General features: G+C 45.5%; 1 protein-coding gene across 4 annotated transcripts in view; it reads right to left on the minus strand.

Moving 5' to 3' along the window:
- Positions 1-2,800: 2,800 nt before the first annotated feature.
- The window catches only part of LOC115138579 (protein jagged-2-like), a 39,209-nt gene continuing 23,388 nt past the window's right edge, over positions 2,801-18,621 (minus strand). For 3 of the 4 annotated variants that reach the window (XM_029675550.2, XM_029675549.2, XM_029675551.2), the window contains 15 exons: positions 18,411-18,457; positions 18,104-18,277; positions 17,859-18,009; positions 17,473-17,637; positions 17,172-17,285; positions 16,856-17,083; positions 16,595-16,711; positions 16,474-16,501; positions 15,672-15,757; positions 15,200-15,313; positions 14,927-15,042; positions 14,542-14,799; positions 14,204-14,335; positions 7,357-7,516; positions 2,801-7,240 (listed from right to left, as the gene is read on the minus strand). In XM_029675550.2, coding sequence (XP_029531410.1) covers positions 6,750-7,240; positions 7,357-7,516; positions 14,204-14,335; positions 14,542-14,799; positions 14,927-15,042; positions 15,200-15,313; positions 15,672-15,757; positions 16,474-16,501; positions 16,595-16,711; positions 16,856-17,083; positions 17,172-17,285; positions 17,473-17,637; positions 17,859-18,009; positions 18,104-18,277; positions 18,411-18,457 — 2,381 coding nt within the window. In that variant the 3' untranslated portion in view covers positions 2,801-6,749. The remainder of the gene's footprint in view (positions 7,241-7,356; positions 7,517-14,203; positions 14,336-14,541; positions 14,800-14,926; positions 15,043-15,199; positions 15,314-15,671; positions 15,758-16,473; positions 16,502-16,594; positions 16,712-16,855; positions 17,084-17,171; positions 17,286-17,472; positions 17,638-17,858; positions 18,010-18,103; positions 18,278-18,410; positions 18,458-18,621) is intronic. The other variant, XM_065025730.1, reaches the window with a different exon arrangement.

Consider the following 18,621-nt stretch of genomic DNA (forward strand, 5'->3'; position numbering starts at 1 on the left):
CCAAAGTACCCTCCAAACTTGTCATTAAGCTCGACCCTTTCGCGTTCAATGTGTGGGACTCTGACCCAGAAGCATATAAGAAATCCCACTATGCCCTCAGACGAACCATCAAACATGCATGTTTATTGATGAAGCCTGAAATCCCACTATGCCCTCAGACAAACCATCAAACATGCATGTTTGATGGTTTGTCTGAGGGCATAGTGGGATTTCTTATATGCTTCTGGGTCAGAGTCCCACACATTGAAAGTGACAGCTCTACCCTTTATCTCAGTGCGGATGTTGCCTGTAATCCATGGCTGAATGGGGAACATACGGAATGGGGAACATACGGTCACAACGTGCACTTATTGATGAAGCCAGTGACTGATGTGGTGTACTCCTTAATGCCATTGGAAGAATCCCGGAAGATATTCCAGTCTGTGCTAGCAAAACAGTCCTGTAACTTAGCATCTTCATCATCTGACCACTTTTTATTGACTGAGTCACTGATGCTTCCTGCTTTAGGTTTGCTTGTAAGCAGGAGTCAGGAGGATATAATTATGGTCAGATTTGCCAAATGGAGGGCGAGGGAGAGCTTTGTACGCGTCTCTGTGTGTGGATTAAAGGTGGTCTAGAGTTTTTTTTCCCTCTGGTTTCACATTTAACTTGCTGGTAGAAATTGAGTAAAACAGATTTGAGTTTCCCTGCATTAAAGTCCACGGCCACTAGGAGCTTCGCCTCTGGATGAGAATTTTCCCGTTTGCTTATGGCCGTATACAGCTCATTGAGTGCGGTCTTAATGCCAGCATTGGTTTAGACAGCTACTAAAAATACAGATGAAAACTCTCTTGGTAAATAGTGTGGTCTATAGCTTATCATGAGATACTCTACATCAGGCAAGCAAAACCTTGAGACTTCCTTAGATTTCGTGCACCAGCTGATGTTTACAAATATACATAGACTGCCACCCCTTGTCTTACAGTACCAGAGACCGCTGTTCTATCCTGCCAAAAAAGCTTAAACCCCACAGCTGTATGTTATTCATGTTGTCGTTCAACCACGACTCGGTGAAACATAAGATATTACAGTTTTAATGTCCCGTTGGTAGGATGTACGTTATCGTAGTTCGTCTATTTGATTATCGATTGATTGTACATTGGCTAATAGGACCGATGGTAAAGGTAGATTACCCTCTCGGCGACGATTCCTTTCAAGGTACCAGGACCTTCGTCCCCGATACCTCTGACTCTTTCTCCTGCGAATTACTGGGATGGGGGCCTTGTCGGGCATCTGAAGTAAATCCTTCCTGTTCGACTCGTTGAAGAAAAAGTGTTCCTCCAGTACGGGGTAAGTAATCGCTGTCCTGATATCTAGAAGCACTTTATGGTTATAAGACCGCTTTACGGTTATAAAACATACACAATAGGACAATTGGTTACGGGATCATAAAACGGCAGACATCTCCTTCGGTACCATTCTTGGGGTTGCAATCACAGCTAAAACAGTGTGATACTATGTGGAGTGGATGAGGGTAACCTGTCTTGGACAGATACCCTTGACCGAAGCCAGTATCTCGTGGAATCTGGTGTTGACTTACATAATGAATGCTAGGAACACATACTGTACAGTGACATATACTGTAATGGGTGCCATTGGCTCCTTCTCTCCTCCCCCCTCTCCTCTCTCTCTCCTTTATTGTACTACCAAGTAGGTAAGTAAATGCTGTGCTGTACACACGTGACTTAACTGATATCTGATCCTGGATTCCAGACATGTTTCCCATCCTTCCCAGACGACTGATGGGTTTACGATCACAGAACAGAACATATCAAACCATGGAGCATTACAGAGTCCCTATGCAGCTGCATTACTGCCATCATGTAGTTTATATGTTACTAATGTAAAGCATTAGGGCAGATGAATGCACGCAAGGGACTTACCTTATTGGTGGTTCTGAATGGGAGTCTGCATGCAAGGGACTTACCTTATTGGTGGTTCTGAATGGGCGTCTGTAGATAGATAGCCAATCAGCTACAGAAAGATGAATCCTATAGAAACAGTAGATTCAGCTCCATTGATAAAGTGAAAGCACATCAAATCAAATTCAGTTGAGTACAGGCTTAACTGAATGACAAAAGAGACATAATGAAATATGGATTTTTATTGAATAGTTTTGGGTAGACCTCGTCTCTGAGGTATGCTCCTCTGAGCCAGATGCTGATGACATATTGCTCTGTGGGGCAGCTGGTGGTGGTGGGGCCTTCAGTTGGTGGTGGTGGAAAGGTGGAAATTTGTTAGAAGACTGTCGCTGCAAAACAGCAAGTGAGAGACACAAGGTTTAAGTTGACATATGGATACTCCCCTAGATTTATGCCCATTAGTTGAAAGAAAGGAAAGTGATTATTTCACGAGTGAGCCCATAGGTTAATCATCAAGCATGGTGGAATTGCCTTAGTGTGCCGTGCTCATAGGCTGAAGTTAATAGATGAATGACATTCCGCACGCTTGCTAATAGTAAAGTAAAAGGAGAGACGTGACCCTATGCTGGCGAGGTAACATTATGGCACTACCATATAAATACCTGCTATGCTGACAAGGTAACATTATAAACACTACCATCTACAGTAAATACCTGCAATGCTGATGAGGTAAGACAAGCAATGTGAATTATATTGTGTTTACTAGATTAATTAAATGTGACAAGCCATTCAGACCAGCCTTCCCGATTGAACTTTCGTAAACTACATTTCAACACATTTCAATTTGTTTTCCAGTGCTAGAGCTTGTCATGTTGGCAAGAAGGATCGGGAGACAGAAGCAGGAATGCATAATATAGTTTTTTATTACACCCAAAATGACGGCATGCCGTGTAAAGGCACGGGGGCGAAGACCAAACAAACACATACACAAAACAAAGGGTTGAAACCCAAAAAAAAGAGCGAGGAGTACCTCGAATAAATAACACACGCACAATGATTAACACAAAGCCCAAAACACACAGCACAGGTTCTCACACGCACCAATGGACATTGTAACAATAATCGACAGCCCAATGGAAACCAAAGGGCACATATATACAAATACTAATCAGTGGGAATAGGGGACAGGTGTGCGTGCGTAATGATTGTTCCGGAGGAATCCGTGACAGGCTAATGGTGATCAAATTGAAAAACTGAAACAGAAGTTCAAATTCCAATGCTATAAACAGGACAAAACAAAGATATTGGTATAAAATACTTTAATAAATAATTGGATTGTTCTAAAAACAAACAAAAATTCCACTAACAAACCAAGACGCAACTGTTCTTTTGTACAAAATAATAAAAATGTTCTGCACATTCAGCCCATTCTCTGGGGCTAGTGGGATTCTGCTGGCTGGATATGGGTAATGATTTGAATTATTTTCTTTTTGCATCATCAAAAAATTGAAAACACAATTCTTGTCAGAGAATTACAATATTAAACTGTAAAGAACAACAAAAATAATTTTCACTACCACCACTGAGGTAATGCTCAACAGATTAACTTCCTCTTTCTTAGTGCAGAAGCAGAATACAATACAAACACTGGACAACAACCACAACAACAACAACAATAATAAAACGTGTTCCCTTCATTAGACCAGTATTGAAAGCAGAAACCCAATGCACCACTGTAGGGCTGGGTAACTGAGTGATCCTGCCCAGACAAAGATTAAACCACTGGATTGCTCTGATCATGAATTTAATGGCCTTGATATTTAATTGTAGTTACTCCTGATTCTGACCCAAATCACGATGATTAAGAGCACGCTAGCACTGCTTCTGTATCAGATCAACACAAACCATCCATTCACTGGTACACCCGATGCCAGAGGAGGCTGGTGGGAGGAGCTATAGGAGGACGCGGTCATTGTAATGGCTCGAATGGAATAATGGGACCGAGTCAAACATGGTTTCCATATGTTTGATACTGTTCCATTAATTCCAATCCAGCCATTACAATGAGCCCATCCTCCTATAGGTCCTCCCACCAGCCTCCTCTGACCCCTGCATTATAATAGGACATTCTAACATTCACATACAGTAGCATGGCGAATGGGAGATGGTGAGCCAGCATTCACAAGGGAAACTCCCAATCGATAGCTCTGACTTAAGCAGCAGACAAGGACAAGCCTAGAACTAGAACTAACATCTGTGCTTACTGACAATTTTAAGTGTTAGAACATAATCAAATCAGAAAGCAAAACAAACAAGCACTTAGAATAATGTGTTTCTGTCAATGCTTTTGTGATTATGTGGGACCCTGGATATTGTCCATAAATCTGTATAAAACCTGGCCTGTGTCAACAGACACTAATAAAACGGAATAACAAACGAACAAAACATAAACAACCTTATTCTTTAGAATAACTATAATAAAAAGGATTACTTAAGTTACTAAATTCAAATATACACAGACATGTTTATATTTACATATATACATTGTTCAAAGAAACACTTTTATGGTAATATGAAGAGTTGTGAAAGGACATCTTTTCCCTTTATATGAATTGTTAAGTTCTGGATCAATTCTTTGAATGAGATGAAATAATAAAAGAAGGGCTGAAGGAACTTTCTACCAAAGCAAATAGTGAAATAATAAAGCATAGGCCTGCAGGAAGTGAGCAAAAGGCATGTTATAGGGATATACACAAGGTCTTTAGAAGCATTGACATATCATGGAAAATATGTTTGTTTCTAAACTAATGCTGATGTCAGGTGTTATACAGCTTATAGCTTTCCAAAGGTCTTATATATATATATATATATATATATGCACTACCAGTCAAAATATTTACAACACCTAATCATTCAAGAGTTTTTTGTTATCATCAAAATATGAAACAACACATATGGAATCATATAGTAACCAAAAAAGTGTTAAACAAATCAAAAATATATTTGAGATTCTTCAAATAGCCACCCTTTGCCTTGATGACAGTGTTGCAAACTCTTGGCATTCTCTCAACCAGCTTCACCTGGAATGCTTTTCCAACAGTCTTGAAGTAGTTCCCACATATATGCTGAGCACTTGTTGGTTGCTTTTCCTTCACTCTGCGGTCCGACTCATCACAAACCATCTCAATTTGTTTGAGGTCATCTGATGCAGCACTCCATCGCTCTCCTTCTGGTCAAATAGCCCGTACACAGCCTGGAATTGTGTTGGGTCATTGTCCTGTTGAAAAACACATGATAGTGTGTTTAAGGCCTAACCAGATGGGATGGCGTTTCGCTGCAGAATGCTGTGGTAGCTATGCTGGTAAAGTGTGCTTTGAATTCTAAAGAAATCACAGACAGTGTCAAGCAAAGCACCCACACACCACGAAACCTCCTCCTCCATGCTTTATGGTGGGAAATACACATGCGGATATCATCCGTTCACCCACATCGAGTCTCACAAAGACAAGACGGTTGGAACCAAAAATCTCCAATTTGGACTCTAGACCAAAGGACAAATTTCCACCGGTCTAATGTCCATTGCTCGTGTTTCTTGGCCCAAGCAAGTCTCTTCTTCTTATCGGTGTCATTTAGTAGTTGTTTCTTTGCAGCAATTCAACCATGAAGAACTGATTCACAGTCTCCTCTGAACAGTTGATGTTGAGATGTGTCTGTTACTTGAACTCTGTGAAGCATTTATTTAGGCTGCAATTTCTGAGGCTGATAACTCTAATGAACTTATCCTCTGCAGCAGAGGTAACTCTGGGTCTTCCATTCCTGTGGCGGTCTTCATGAGAGCCAGTTTCATCATAGCGCTTGATGGTTTTTGTGAATGCACTTGCAGAAACTTTCAAAGTTCTTGAAATGTTCCGTGTTGACTGACCTTCATGTCTTAAAGTAATGATGGACTGCTGTTTCTCTTTGCTTATTTGAGCTGTTCTTGCTATAATATGGACTTGGTCTTTCACCAAATCTTATGTATACCACCCCTACCTTGTCACAACACAACTGATTGCCTCAAACACATTCAATTCCACAAATTAACTTTTAAGAAGGCACGCCTGTTAATTGAAATGCATTCCAGGTAACTACCTCATGAAGCTGGATGAGAGAATGCCAAGTGTGTGCAAAGCTGTCATCAAGGCAAAGGGTGGCTATTTGAAGAATCTCAAATATAAAATATATTTTGATATGTTTAACACTTTTTTGGTTACTACATGATTCCATATGTGTTATTTCATAGTTTTGATGTCATCACTATTATTCTACAATGTAGAAAATAGTAAAAATAAAGAAAAACTCTTGAATAAGTAGATGTTCTAAAACTTTTGACCGGTAGTGTATATATATATATATATATAAAACCTTTTACATAATTTTACTTACACAAATTACATTATTATACCAAGAGAACAAAGTAAATGCCCACAGTGCGGGTTAAGGCAGATAAGGACTAAATGCACTAGTAGTAATGTAGTAGTGCAACGCCTGCCTCCAATGGCAGTGCTCTCGCCAAAGTCACATGATACACAATCTTCTCAGTGACACAATGTGAAAAAAAGGTCTCTCCTTTAAAGGAAGCAACAATTTGTAAACCAAAAAAAGAAAGGAAGAAAATGAAGGTCTCTTTTGGTCACTGAAATGTGAATTTGCAATGTTTTAAGTAAATAAGAAGGCTCCATGTTGCAGACAGAGAATAAAGTCAAATGAAATGTAAAACATGTCTTAAATCTTTACTATTGGTGCTTGTCTTTTTCTATTACATAGAGACATCATCTTTAGTTTGAGAAGTCCCACCTCTAGCTGTGCTCATACATAATGATCTTTGACATCCTCACTGAAGTTGGCAGCGCTGAGGTTTTTACACCGGTTGTCTTTGGGACTGTGCACTGTCCGGTGGGGGGTTTTAACAGGGGTGCTACGCATCGTACAGATCACCCCCCCTTTGCACATCACTCTGTCCTGCACTCCTGCCAATGAGCACTTTTGTGTGGAGCACTTGTCTAGCTCCATCCTTCCCCTCCTCAGCTCCTCTTCCTCCTCTCCCTCAGCCCCGTCACACGTCCGGTCTGGAGGGCTCATGAGTTTCTTGCATTCGTACTGAATGTCTTTGTCTAGGTTGTCTATGCGCTGTGGCAAGATGACCCTCAGTGGCTCCAGAAGGTTATTGACAGTGCTGTCCTCCACTGCAGACTCTCTCTCACGCTCTTTTTTCCTCTTACGGGTCCACCACACACACACCACGATGCAGAAGATCCACAGCACACTGAACACCACGCACAGCACTGGCACCAGGTGGTCTGGAGACAGAAAGACCATAAAATTATACTTTACTATCATGTACTGTAATGCTACCTAATCGAAGCACAGTATAAAAACATGCTAAAGTTAAACCAAGTCGAGTCCAGTCACTCACCCACAGACTGGGACATGACCTGCGTCTCCACTTTGACCTCCACCACGGCCAGCATGACAGTGCTGTTGTGTCGTTTGGACAGGGCACCGATGATGGCACTGGCAGCCTCCTGAATCTGATCACGGTTTCCATCCCGCTCCTGACCATCCTGATCATAAGACTGGGAGAGAGTAGGATAAATGGTGAGTCAACACAATAGGTGAGAGAGATTCACTCCTAGATTCACTCCTAGTCCTAACTTCTCACATGCGCCCCTATAGAGCACAAAGCAGGTCTAGTTAATTGCCTAATAAGTGGACCAGAGAGTCCAGGGGGGGCAGAGGGAGATTAGCTGGATGCTGTGCACTTTAATTAGGATGAACAATGGAGAACAGGCCAGCTGTGGCTCCCAGGCCAGCCAGCCAGTCAGTGTGAAGAATGAGAAGAGAGTCAGTCAGTCAGCAAGACTCCTCTTTCTTCTCTCTGGGAAAGCAGCTGCTCATTCAAACACACACACACACACACTGTGACACACAGCCCATCACCCCATTCTGACATCTAACAGCCTCTAGGCTTCAGAGAGGACTAAACCAAAATGGTGCCGGAAGAAATGGCAGCCGTTCTGCAACCGTATCTTACGGCAAAAAAAGAGCTTCTGGATATCAGGACAGCGATTACTCACCTCGGATTAGACTAAGATTTTTTCTACAACAAGCAGGACGCACAGGACATTCTCGAAACACCCGACAAGGCCGACATCCCCGTTATTTGCAAGAGGAAGCGACGCAGGTACAGAGGACAAAGAGCCGAATGCCTCGTGAGAACCCTCAGAAGGCGAGTGGGAAAGCTGCCGTTACCGTCAATACTACTCGCCAACGTGCAATCATTGGACAATAAATTAGACGAGGTACGATCGCGAATATCCTACCAACGGGACATCAAAAACTGTAATATCTTATGTTTCACGGAATCGTGGCTGAATGAAGACATGGATATTCAGCTAGCGGGATATACGCTGCACCGACAAGATAGAACAGCACACGCACACTCCGGTAAGACGAGGGGGGGCGGTCTGTGCATATTTGTAAACAACAGCTGGTGCACGAAGTCTCGAGATTTTGCTCACCTGAAATAGAGTATATTGTGATGAATTGCAGGCCACACTACTCGCCTAGAGAGTTTTCAGCTATACTTTTCGTGGCTGTTTATTTATCACCACAGACAGATGCTGGCACTAATACCGCACTCAGTCAGCTGTATAAGGAAATAAGCAAACAGGAAACCACTCACCCAGAGACGGCACTCCTAGTGGCCGGACACTTTAATGCAGGGAAACTTAAATCCGTTCTACCAAATTTCTATCAACATGTTAAATGTGCAACCAGAGGGAAACCAATTCTAGATCACCTGTACTCCACACACAGAGACGGGTACAAGGCTCTCCCTCGCCCTCCATTTGGTAAATCCGACCTCAACTCTATCCTCCTGATTCATGCTTACAAGCAAAAATTAAAGCAGGAAGCACCAGTGACTCGGTCTATAAAAAAGTGGTCAGATGAAGCAGATGCTAAACTACAGGACTGTTTTGCTATCACAGACTGGAACATGTTCCAGGATTCTTCCGATGGCATTGAGGAGTACACCACATCAGTCACTGGCTTCATCAATTGTGTGCATCGAGGACGTCGTCCCCACAGTGACTGTACGTACATACCCCAACCAGAAGCCATGGATTACAGGCAACATTCGCACTGAGCTAAAGGGTAGAGCTGCCTCGTTCAAGGTGCGTGACTCTAACCCGGAAGCTTACAAGAAATCCTGCTATGACCTGCGACGAACCATCAAACAGGCAAAGCATCAACACAGCGCTAAGATTGAATCATACTACACCGGCTCCGACGCTCGTCCTATGTGGCAGGGCTTGCATACTATTACAGACTACAAAAGGGAAGCACAGTCGCGAGCTGCCCAGTGACACGAGCTTACCAGACGAGCTAAATCACTTCTATGCTCGCTTCAAGGCAAGCAACACTGAGGCATGCATGAGAGCATCAGCTTTTCCGGATGACTGTGTGATCACGCTCTCCGTAGCCGACATGATTAAGACCTTTCCAGGCATGTGCTCACCAACTGGCAGGTGTCTTCACTGACATTTTCAACTTGTCCCTGATTGAGTCTGTAAAACCAACATGTTTCAAGCAGACCACCATAGTCCCCGTACCCAAGAACACAAAGGCAACCTGCCTAAATGACTACAGACCCGTAGCACTCACGTCCATAGCTATGAAGTGCTTTGAAAGGCTGGTCATGGCTCACAACACCATTATCCCAGAAACCCTAGACCCACTCCAACTTGCATACCGCCCCAACAGATCCACAGATGATTCAATCTCTATTGCACTCCACACAGCCCTTTCCCAACTGGAAAAAAAGGAACACTTTCGTGAGAATGCTATTCATTGACTACAGCTCAGCGTTCAACACCATAGTACCCTCAAAGCTCATTACTAAGCTAAGGATCCTGGGAGTAAATACCTCCCTCTGCAACTGGATCCTGGACTTCCTGACGGGCCGCTCCCAGGTGGTGAGGGTAGGTAGCAACACATCTGCCATGCTGATCCTCAACACTGGAGCTCCCCAGGGGTGCGTGCTCAGTCCCTTCCTGTACTCCCTATTCACCCACGACTGCATGGCCAGGCACGACTCCAACACCACCATTAAGTTCGCAGACGACACAACAGTAGTAGGCCTAATCACCGACAACGACGAGACAGCCTATAGAGAGGAGGTCAGAGACCTGGCCGGGTGGTGCCAGAATAACAGCCTATCCCTCAACGTAACCAAGTGGACAGAGCACGCCCCCATTCTCATCGACGGGGCTCTAGTGGAGCAGGATGAGAGCTTCAAGTTCCTTGGTGTCCACATCAACAACAAACTAGAATGGTCCAAACACACCAAGACAGTCGTGAAGAAGGCATGACAAAGCATATTCCCCCTCAGGAAACTAAAAAGATTTGGCATGGGTCCTGAGATCCTCAAAAGGTTCTACAGCTGCAACATTGAGAGCATCCTGACTGGTTGCATATTTACCTGGTACGGCAATTGCTCGGCCTCTGACCGCAAGGCACTACAGAGGATAGTGCATACGGCCCAGTATATTACTGGGGCTAAGCTGCCTGCCATCCAGGACCTCTACACCAGGCTGTGTCAGAGGAAGGCCTTAAAAATTGTCAAAGACCCCAGCTACCCCAGTCATAGACTGTTCTCTCTACTACCGCATGGCAAGCGGTACCGGAGTGCCAAGTCTAGGACAAAATGGCTTCTCAACAGTTTTTATCCCCAAGCCATAAGACTCCTGAACAGGTAATCATAAGGCTACCCGGACTATTTGCATTGTGTGCCTCCCCCAACCCCTCTTTTACGCTGCTGCTACTCTCTGTTTATCATATATGCATAGTCACTTTCACCATATCTACATGTATATACTACCTCAATCAGCCTGACTAACCGGTGTCTGTATGTAGCCTCACAACTTTTATAGCCTCACTACTGTATATAGCCTCGCTACTGTTATTTTTCACAGTTTTTTTACTGTTGTTTTATTTCTTTACTTACCTATTGTTCGACCTAACTTATACTTCCGGCGCCGACAGAGATGGCCGCCTCGCTTCGCGTTCCTAGGAAACTATGCAGTATTTCGTTTTTTTACGTGTTATTTCTTACATTGGTACCCCAGGTAATCTTAGGTTTCATTACATACAGTCGGGAGGAACTACTGAATATAAGAGCAACGTCAACTCACCCTCATTACGACCAGGAATATGACTTTCCTGAAGCGGATCCTGTGTTCTGCCTTCCACCCAGGACAATGGATCGGATCCCAGCCGGCGACCCAAAACAACGCCGCCGTAAAAGAGGGAAAACGAAGCGGTCTTCTGGTCAGGCTCCGGAAACGGGAACATCGCGCACCACTCCCTAGCATACTACTCCCAATGTCCAGTCTCTTGACAACAAGGTTGATGAAATCCGAGCAAGGGTAGCATTCCAAAGAGACATCAGAGACTGTAACGTTCTTTGCTTCATGGAAACATGACTCACTCGAGAGACTCTATCGGAGTCGGTACAGCCAGCTGGTTTCTTCAAGCATTGCGCCGACAGAAACGAGCATCTTTCTGGTAAGAAGAGGGGCAGGGGGGTATGCCTTATGATTAACGAGACATGGTGTGATCATAACAACATACAGGAACTCAAGTCCTTCTGTTCACCTGATTTAGAATTCCTCACAATCAAATGTCGACCGCATTATCAACAAGGGAATTCTCTTTGATTATAATCACAGCCGTATATATTCCCCCCCAAGCAGACACATCGATGGCCCTGAACAAACTTTATTTGACACTATGTAAACTGGAAACCACATATCCTGAGGCTGCATTCATTGTAGCTGGGGATTTTAACAAGGCTAATCTGAAAACAAAGACTCCCTAAATTCTATCATATCGATTGCGCAACCAGGGCTGGTAAAACCCTGGATCATTGTTATTCTAACTTCCGCAACGCACCACGACTCCATTTTGTTGCTTTCAGCCGACAGACAGAGACTAACACAAGAAGCTCCCGTGCTCAGGTCTGTTCAACGCTGGTCCGACCAATCTGATTCCACGCTTCAAGATTGCTTCGATCATGTGGATTGGGATATGTTCCGCATTGCGTCCAACAACAACATTAACGAATACGCTGATTCTGTGAGCGAGTTCATTAGAAAGTGCATCGACGATGTTATACCCACAGCAACGATTAAAACATTCCCAAACCAGAAACTGTGGATTGATGGCAGCATTCGCACGAAACTGAAAGCGCAAACCACTGCTTTTAACCAGGGCAAGGTGACCGGAAACATGACCGAATACAAACAGTGTAGCTATTCGCTCCGTAAGGCAATAAAACAAGCTAAGCGTCAGTATAGAGACAAAGTAGAGTCGCAATTCAAGGCTTAGAAACAAGAGGTATGTGGCAGGGTCTACAGTCAATCACGGATTACAAAAAGAAAACCAGCCCCGTCGCGGACCAGGATGTCTTGCTGCCAGACAGACTAAATAACTTTATTGCTCACTTTGAGGACAATACAGTGCCACTGACACGGCCCGCTACCAAAACCTGCGGACTCTCCTTCACTGCAGCCGACATTTAAACGTGTTAACCCTCGCAAGGCTGCAGGCCCAGACGGCATCCCCAGCCGTGTCCTCAGAACATGCACAGACCAGCTGGCTGGTGTGTTGACGGACATATTCAATCAAACCTTATCCCAGTCTGCTGTCCCCACATGCTTCAAGAGGGCCACCACTGTTCCTGTTCCCAATAAAGCTAAGGTAACTGAGCTAAACGACTACCGCCCCGTAGCATTCACTTCCGTCATCATGAAGTGCTTTGAGAGACTAGTCAAGGACATATCACCTCCACCCTACCTGACACCCTAGACCCACTCCAATTTGCTTACCGCCCCAATAGGTCCACAGACGACGCAATCGCAACCACACTGCACACGGCCCTAACCCATCTGGACAAGAGGAATACCTATGTGAGAATGCTGTTCATCGACTACAGCTCAGCATTTAACACCATAGTACCCTCCAAACTCGTCATCAAGCTCGAGACCCTGGGTCTCGACCCCGCCCTGTGCAACTGGGGACTGGACTTCCTGGCGGGCCGCCCCCAGGTGGTGAGGGTAGGTAACAACATCTCCACCCCGCTGATCCTCAACACTGGGGCCCCACAAGGGTGCGTTCTGAGCCCTCTCCTGTACTCCCTATTCACCCACGACTGCGTGGCCATGCACGCTTCCAACTCAATCATTAAGTTTGCGGACGACACTACAGTGGTAGGCTTGATTACCAACAACGACGAGATGGCCTACAGAGAGGAGGTGAGGGCCCTCAGTGTGAAGTCAGGAAAATAATCTCACACTCAACGTCAACAAAACAAGGAAGATGATTGTGGTCTTCAGGAAACAGCAGAGGGAGCACCCCCCTATCCACATCGACGGGACAGTAGTACATTTTAAGTTCCTCAGCTTACACATCACGTATAAACTGAATTGGTTCACCCACACAGACAGCATTGTGAAGAAGGCGCAGGCTGAAGAAATTTGGCTTGTCACCAAAAGCACTCACAAACTTTTAACACCGCCTGGTACAGCAACTGCTCCGCCCACAACCGTAAGGCTCTCCAGAGGGTAGTGAGGTCTGTACAACACATCACCGGGTGCAAACTACCTACCCTCCAGGACTCCTACACCACCCGATGTCACAGGAAGGCCATAAAGATCGTCAAGGACAACAACCACCCGAGCCACTGCCTGTTCACTCCGCTATCATCCAGAAGGCGAGGTCATTACAGGTGCATCAAAGCAGGGACCGAGAGACTGAAAAACAGCTTCTTTCTCAAGGCCATCAGACTGTTAAACAGCCACCACTAACATTGAGTGGCTGCTGCCAACATAGAGAGAAACAGTAAGGTGTTCCAAAGTAAAGCTAAATGTCATCCAGATGTTCAGGCGAAGGGCGTCGTGCTTCAAAAATGCTCTCCACACTTACAAAGAGGAAAAGAAAATCTTCCAATTATACAAGTGTACTCTGGAACCCATTTATAATGACAAATTATGTATGTGATTTAATAAAGTGAAAGAGAGAACAAAATGGGTCAAGGCCCTCGTGGCTAACTGAAAGAGAGGAGAGAGTGCCTGTTCTGGCGGGTGACAGAGGTGAGGAGGAGGTAAGAGGGGATCATTGGCAGATGGCAACAGTTCATAGTCTTGAGGTGGGGGGCTGAGGTGAGGTCGTAGTGGTGGTAGGGGGGGTGAGGCACTCACCATGGCAACCTCCACGGCATCACTGTTGGAGTAGGACAGGTCACAGAGAATGAGGAGCGTACGTTCCTTAGCCAGGGTCTGGGTGATGGGAAGGTACCTCAGCTCCAAACAGATGTTCTCCACAATGGTACCCTTTGATCAGCACACACACACACACACACACACACACTTTAATTCTCTGGCAGAGGATGTGGTCGGAGATTCAGGTCCAATGGAAGAAAGTTCCCCTACTCCATGGATACAGTAATTTTCTCTATTGCTGCATTGTACTTTAAGTCAATAATCGTAGAATCGTATATCTTTTTAATGTTAGTCAGGTAATGATGTCGTGCACTCACCTGTGGAACTTTGTCTCTATTGAAGATGAGTGTGATGCGGGCACAGCTGTTGTCCAAATAACCACAATTGGGTTCACACTGAGTGTGGAGGGCCGGTGGGGGGTCAGGGGTAGAACACACGCCCCACTGGTGGCATGGCGGGGCAAAGCAGGTGAGGAATTTGTGCTCTACACACTCCTGTCCTCTAGGACAGGGGGCAATGCTGTCTGGACCGGAAGCAACTCTATGGAGCAGACAGGGCCGTCGGCCACACTGCACCTACACACACACACACACACACACACACACACACACACACACACACACACACACACACAAACAGATGTCAGAAAGGCAGCTCACACACACACCTTCACTGTGTGTAACAAAACCATGCAAGTCTCACCTTAGAACAGCGCACACTGCCGTTGACACACTGGCAGGTATTACACTCCTCCTCCCATTGACTGCCATGAGGGAACTGCAGGCCGGAGTAACGACAGGCCTTCCCGATCCCTATGACTGCAGAGGGGAGAGAGGAGCAGGTTTAGGACTAAGGCAATATCAGGCTCAGCCCTTAGAAACTCTTCCTACCACACATGGGTTGAATGGAAGAAAGTTCCCCTACTCCATGGATACAGTAATTAATGCCTTTTCTCTATTGCTGCAGTGTACTCACACTCTTGGCAGCGAGGCCCAGCCCAGCCCAGGGGACACACACAGCGGAAGCTGTTGATCTCATCCACACAGGTAGAACCATAGGCACAGGGAGACGTCTGGCACTCATCTATGTCTGATGGGGAAACGAGTACATTACTACACACATATCTCTAGTCTACTGCAAGGCACCTAGCTATAATATCATCACAACAGGGTAGGGACTGGTTGGTTCTCATATCTGGCATCCCCACGTGAAAAATAGACCCTCTCTGAAAAGGGGAAAAGGAAAGAGGATTGTGTCTGAGAATGTCAGACTGAACTGACCTGTTTGCAGAATACAGCTGACCTGTCCTCACAAGAGAGGTTGGAGGTTAAGATAGGCTTCCTAATCTGTCCCTCACAAACAATCAGCTCAAAATTCCACCGTCACCTTTCACCCCTGAACCCTCCAATCTGACCCCACCGCACCCCTCTGGTTCCCAGGGACTCACTGATCCGGCAGTCTGGTCCAGCGAATCCTGGGGCACACTCACAGCGGAACCAGTTCACACCATCCACACAGACACCACTGTTATAGCTGGAGGAAGGAAACAGAACCACACATCAATACATCAGCCCATACCATTGGCACACGTGCAGCAGCATACAAAAGGCTGAAGACTCAGACTACAAAGAGAAGAAAGCCTTCACAATCTCAGGTCTCGATCCCAGCAGCAGAATCCCAAGGTAGGAGACTAGAGACAGAGACTGTGGTCACTAAAGCTGATCCCTTATCAATGTCCATCTTCAGATGCAAATCCCAAAATGACCCCATACTGTGCTGGCCCTATATGCTGCTCCCCAGCCCCCCCGCCCCCATTGCCTACACCAACCCATGCTCAGGGGTAAGTAGTGAAGAATTGGGTGAGGGGTGAGGGGCGTCCCCCCACCCACTCTGCTTATCCTCCTGTCAGTCATTGTGGTGGCGGGAGCCTTTGTCCACTCAGTCCCTCTGATCTAATGGATCCTGGAATACCCAGCTGTCAGGCCCTGCACTGTTCTGTAGAGGTGTCAGGGATACACACACTTCCCCTTTCACACATACACCTCCACGGAACAAACTTTAACAGGAAATCTCTAAGCGTTAAATTAAATTTGCGAGATGAGCAGTGTGTGGGAGTAATTTGTTCCTGTTTTGAAACCAGAACACTGAGAGATTATGCTCTGATATCAGTGCGTGTGGGTCTGTGAAGAGATGGGATAGACTTATAAGATATTAAAAGTATTTTGGTTTATTCAATATGTTCAACTTACCAGGGGGTAGTTTTGCAGTCATTAGTATCTGTGAAGAGAGGGGATGACACAGAATAAAAATCAGACCTATGTTTTAGTTTATGATTATAACCTGAAAATAATTCAGTAAATTGTGCTTTACTCTGAGCACATGTGGGCCCCTCCCAGCCATCCTTGCAGATGCAGGTGTAGGCATCACCCCCTCCGACACAGGTCCCTCTGTTCTCACATGGGTTAGAGTCACACGTGCTGTTCTTGCCTGACAAGAGAAATCAAATAGGAACCTATATTCATGTTTCAGCAACTACAACAAAATTACTCCTATGGAGCGTATATGGACCAGAGATCTATTGGACTTTCCCCTGAATGACATAGCTAAAACCAAGCAATAATAGATTCTTACCTGTGTTGCAGGTGCTGCCGCCCCACCCTGACAAACAGGTACAGCGAAAGGTGTCCCCGTGGTCAAAGCACGTCCCCCCATTACTACAGGTACTGGAGTCACACTGGCTCTCACGTGAGTGGCAGGTCTTGCCCTTCCAGTTGTCCTGGCATTGACAGTAGAAGTCATTGACCAGGTCCACACAGCGACCTCCGTTCTTACAGGGGTTCCTACTGCACTCATTCACATCTGGAACACCACCACCACGGATCAGTTAGAGAAACACACACACCATGGAGAGATAAGAGTAAAACCACCCAGGGACACACACACATACCCATGACACACAGCGTGCCCTCCCAGCCGTCAGGGCAAAAGCACTGGAAAGAGCTGATCCCGTCGATGCAAGTTCCTCCGTTCTTACAGGGAGACGACACACAGTCGTTTACATCTGGGAGGGAGAGGGGAGAAACTATGAATGAGGATGGGAATGATGAGGAAGACAATAATGAGACTGATGAAATCAGTGGTGTGTTACAGTAAGGAATGGGATGTTTAGTCTCATGGTATGATGATGGTGATGATTATGATGATAAAGTCAATGATGTCTGATTATGATGGTGTGTGTGTCTACTCACTCTCGTGACAGTATGTTCCAGTGAAGCCCGGTTCACAGGAACAGGTGAAGTTCCCAGCAGGTTGGCTGATGCAGCGTCCGTGGGGGCCGCACACATTGGACGAGATGTACCACACCCCTTCCTGTGTGTCGTTGGTGGCCACAGCGACAGTACAACTGTCAATAACTGGGATCAAAACAGAAGGAACAACAAGAGACTGTTAGTGAGATACACCTGAGAGGATTGGGTTGAAATGAGGGTTGATCTTGAGGTTGACCTGAGGAATAAGCATCTTAAGATCAGGTTTCAGTTTAGGCTAGAAAGATTACTGCCTGGTTAGTACTTTTACAGGGGTTTGAATTATTTTAGTTGAGATGACATCAATAGGTTTATAGATTGGTTTGTACCTTCACAGGGATTGGTCTTGCAGTGGTCCTTGAGCTCAGAGCAGGTCTTGCCCTCATAGTCATCAGGACAGGCACAGTAAAAGTCTTCCATCAGACTGTGGCACTGGGCCTTGTTCTGGCAAGGGTTAGGGCTGCACGGGTTACTTTGCACCTACGAATGCACAGATGGAAAGATGAATGGATGGATAAATAGATCATTGTTATGTATAAAATTTGTCAAAGGTCTGGACTGGACCATAGCTCACCTCACAGGTAGTGCCAGTGTATCCATGTGGGCACTCACACATGAAGCCGTCCAGCAGGGTGTGGCACCTGCCCCCGTTTCTACACGGGCCACTGACACAGCTGTTCCTCTGGACCTCACAGTGCCGGCCCACAGACCCCGGTGAGCAGGCACACACGTAGCCTCTTCGCCCCTCCTGTACAAAGCGTAAGGGAACAAGTTGCCACTCAGAGGCTCTTGTACCCAGAATAATGCTAACCATAGATGTAATATGAAAGGAGGGCATCAAACATGGTGGCTAGATTGCCTTATTGAATACAATTTCCTACCTTGCAAGTCGCTCCATTCTGACACAGTCCATGGCAGCTGTTGACATCTGCAGAGTGTAAAAGAGAGAACTTACTAATACAGGTCTACAGATAGGACAGGGGAACATGCAGGTGTTGCATGCATGTGATACACAAACAAAACATAGAATGTGCAACTTGGTTAATGCTTAATGCTTCAAAGAAACTCAAAATAAGATTTTTCTCAAGGTGC

The sequence above is a fragment of the Oncorhynchus nerka genome, linkage group LG12 (assembly GCF_034236695.1).
Source record: "Oncorhynchus nerka isolate Pitt River linkage group LG12, Oner_Uvic_2.0, whole genome shotgun sequence".
Taxonomy (NCBI): Eukaryota; Metazoa; Chordata; class Actinopteri; order Salmoniformes; family Salmonidae; genus Oncorhynchus; species Oncorhynchus nerka.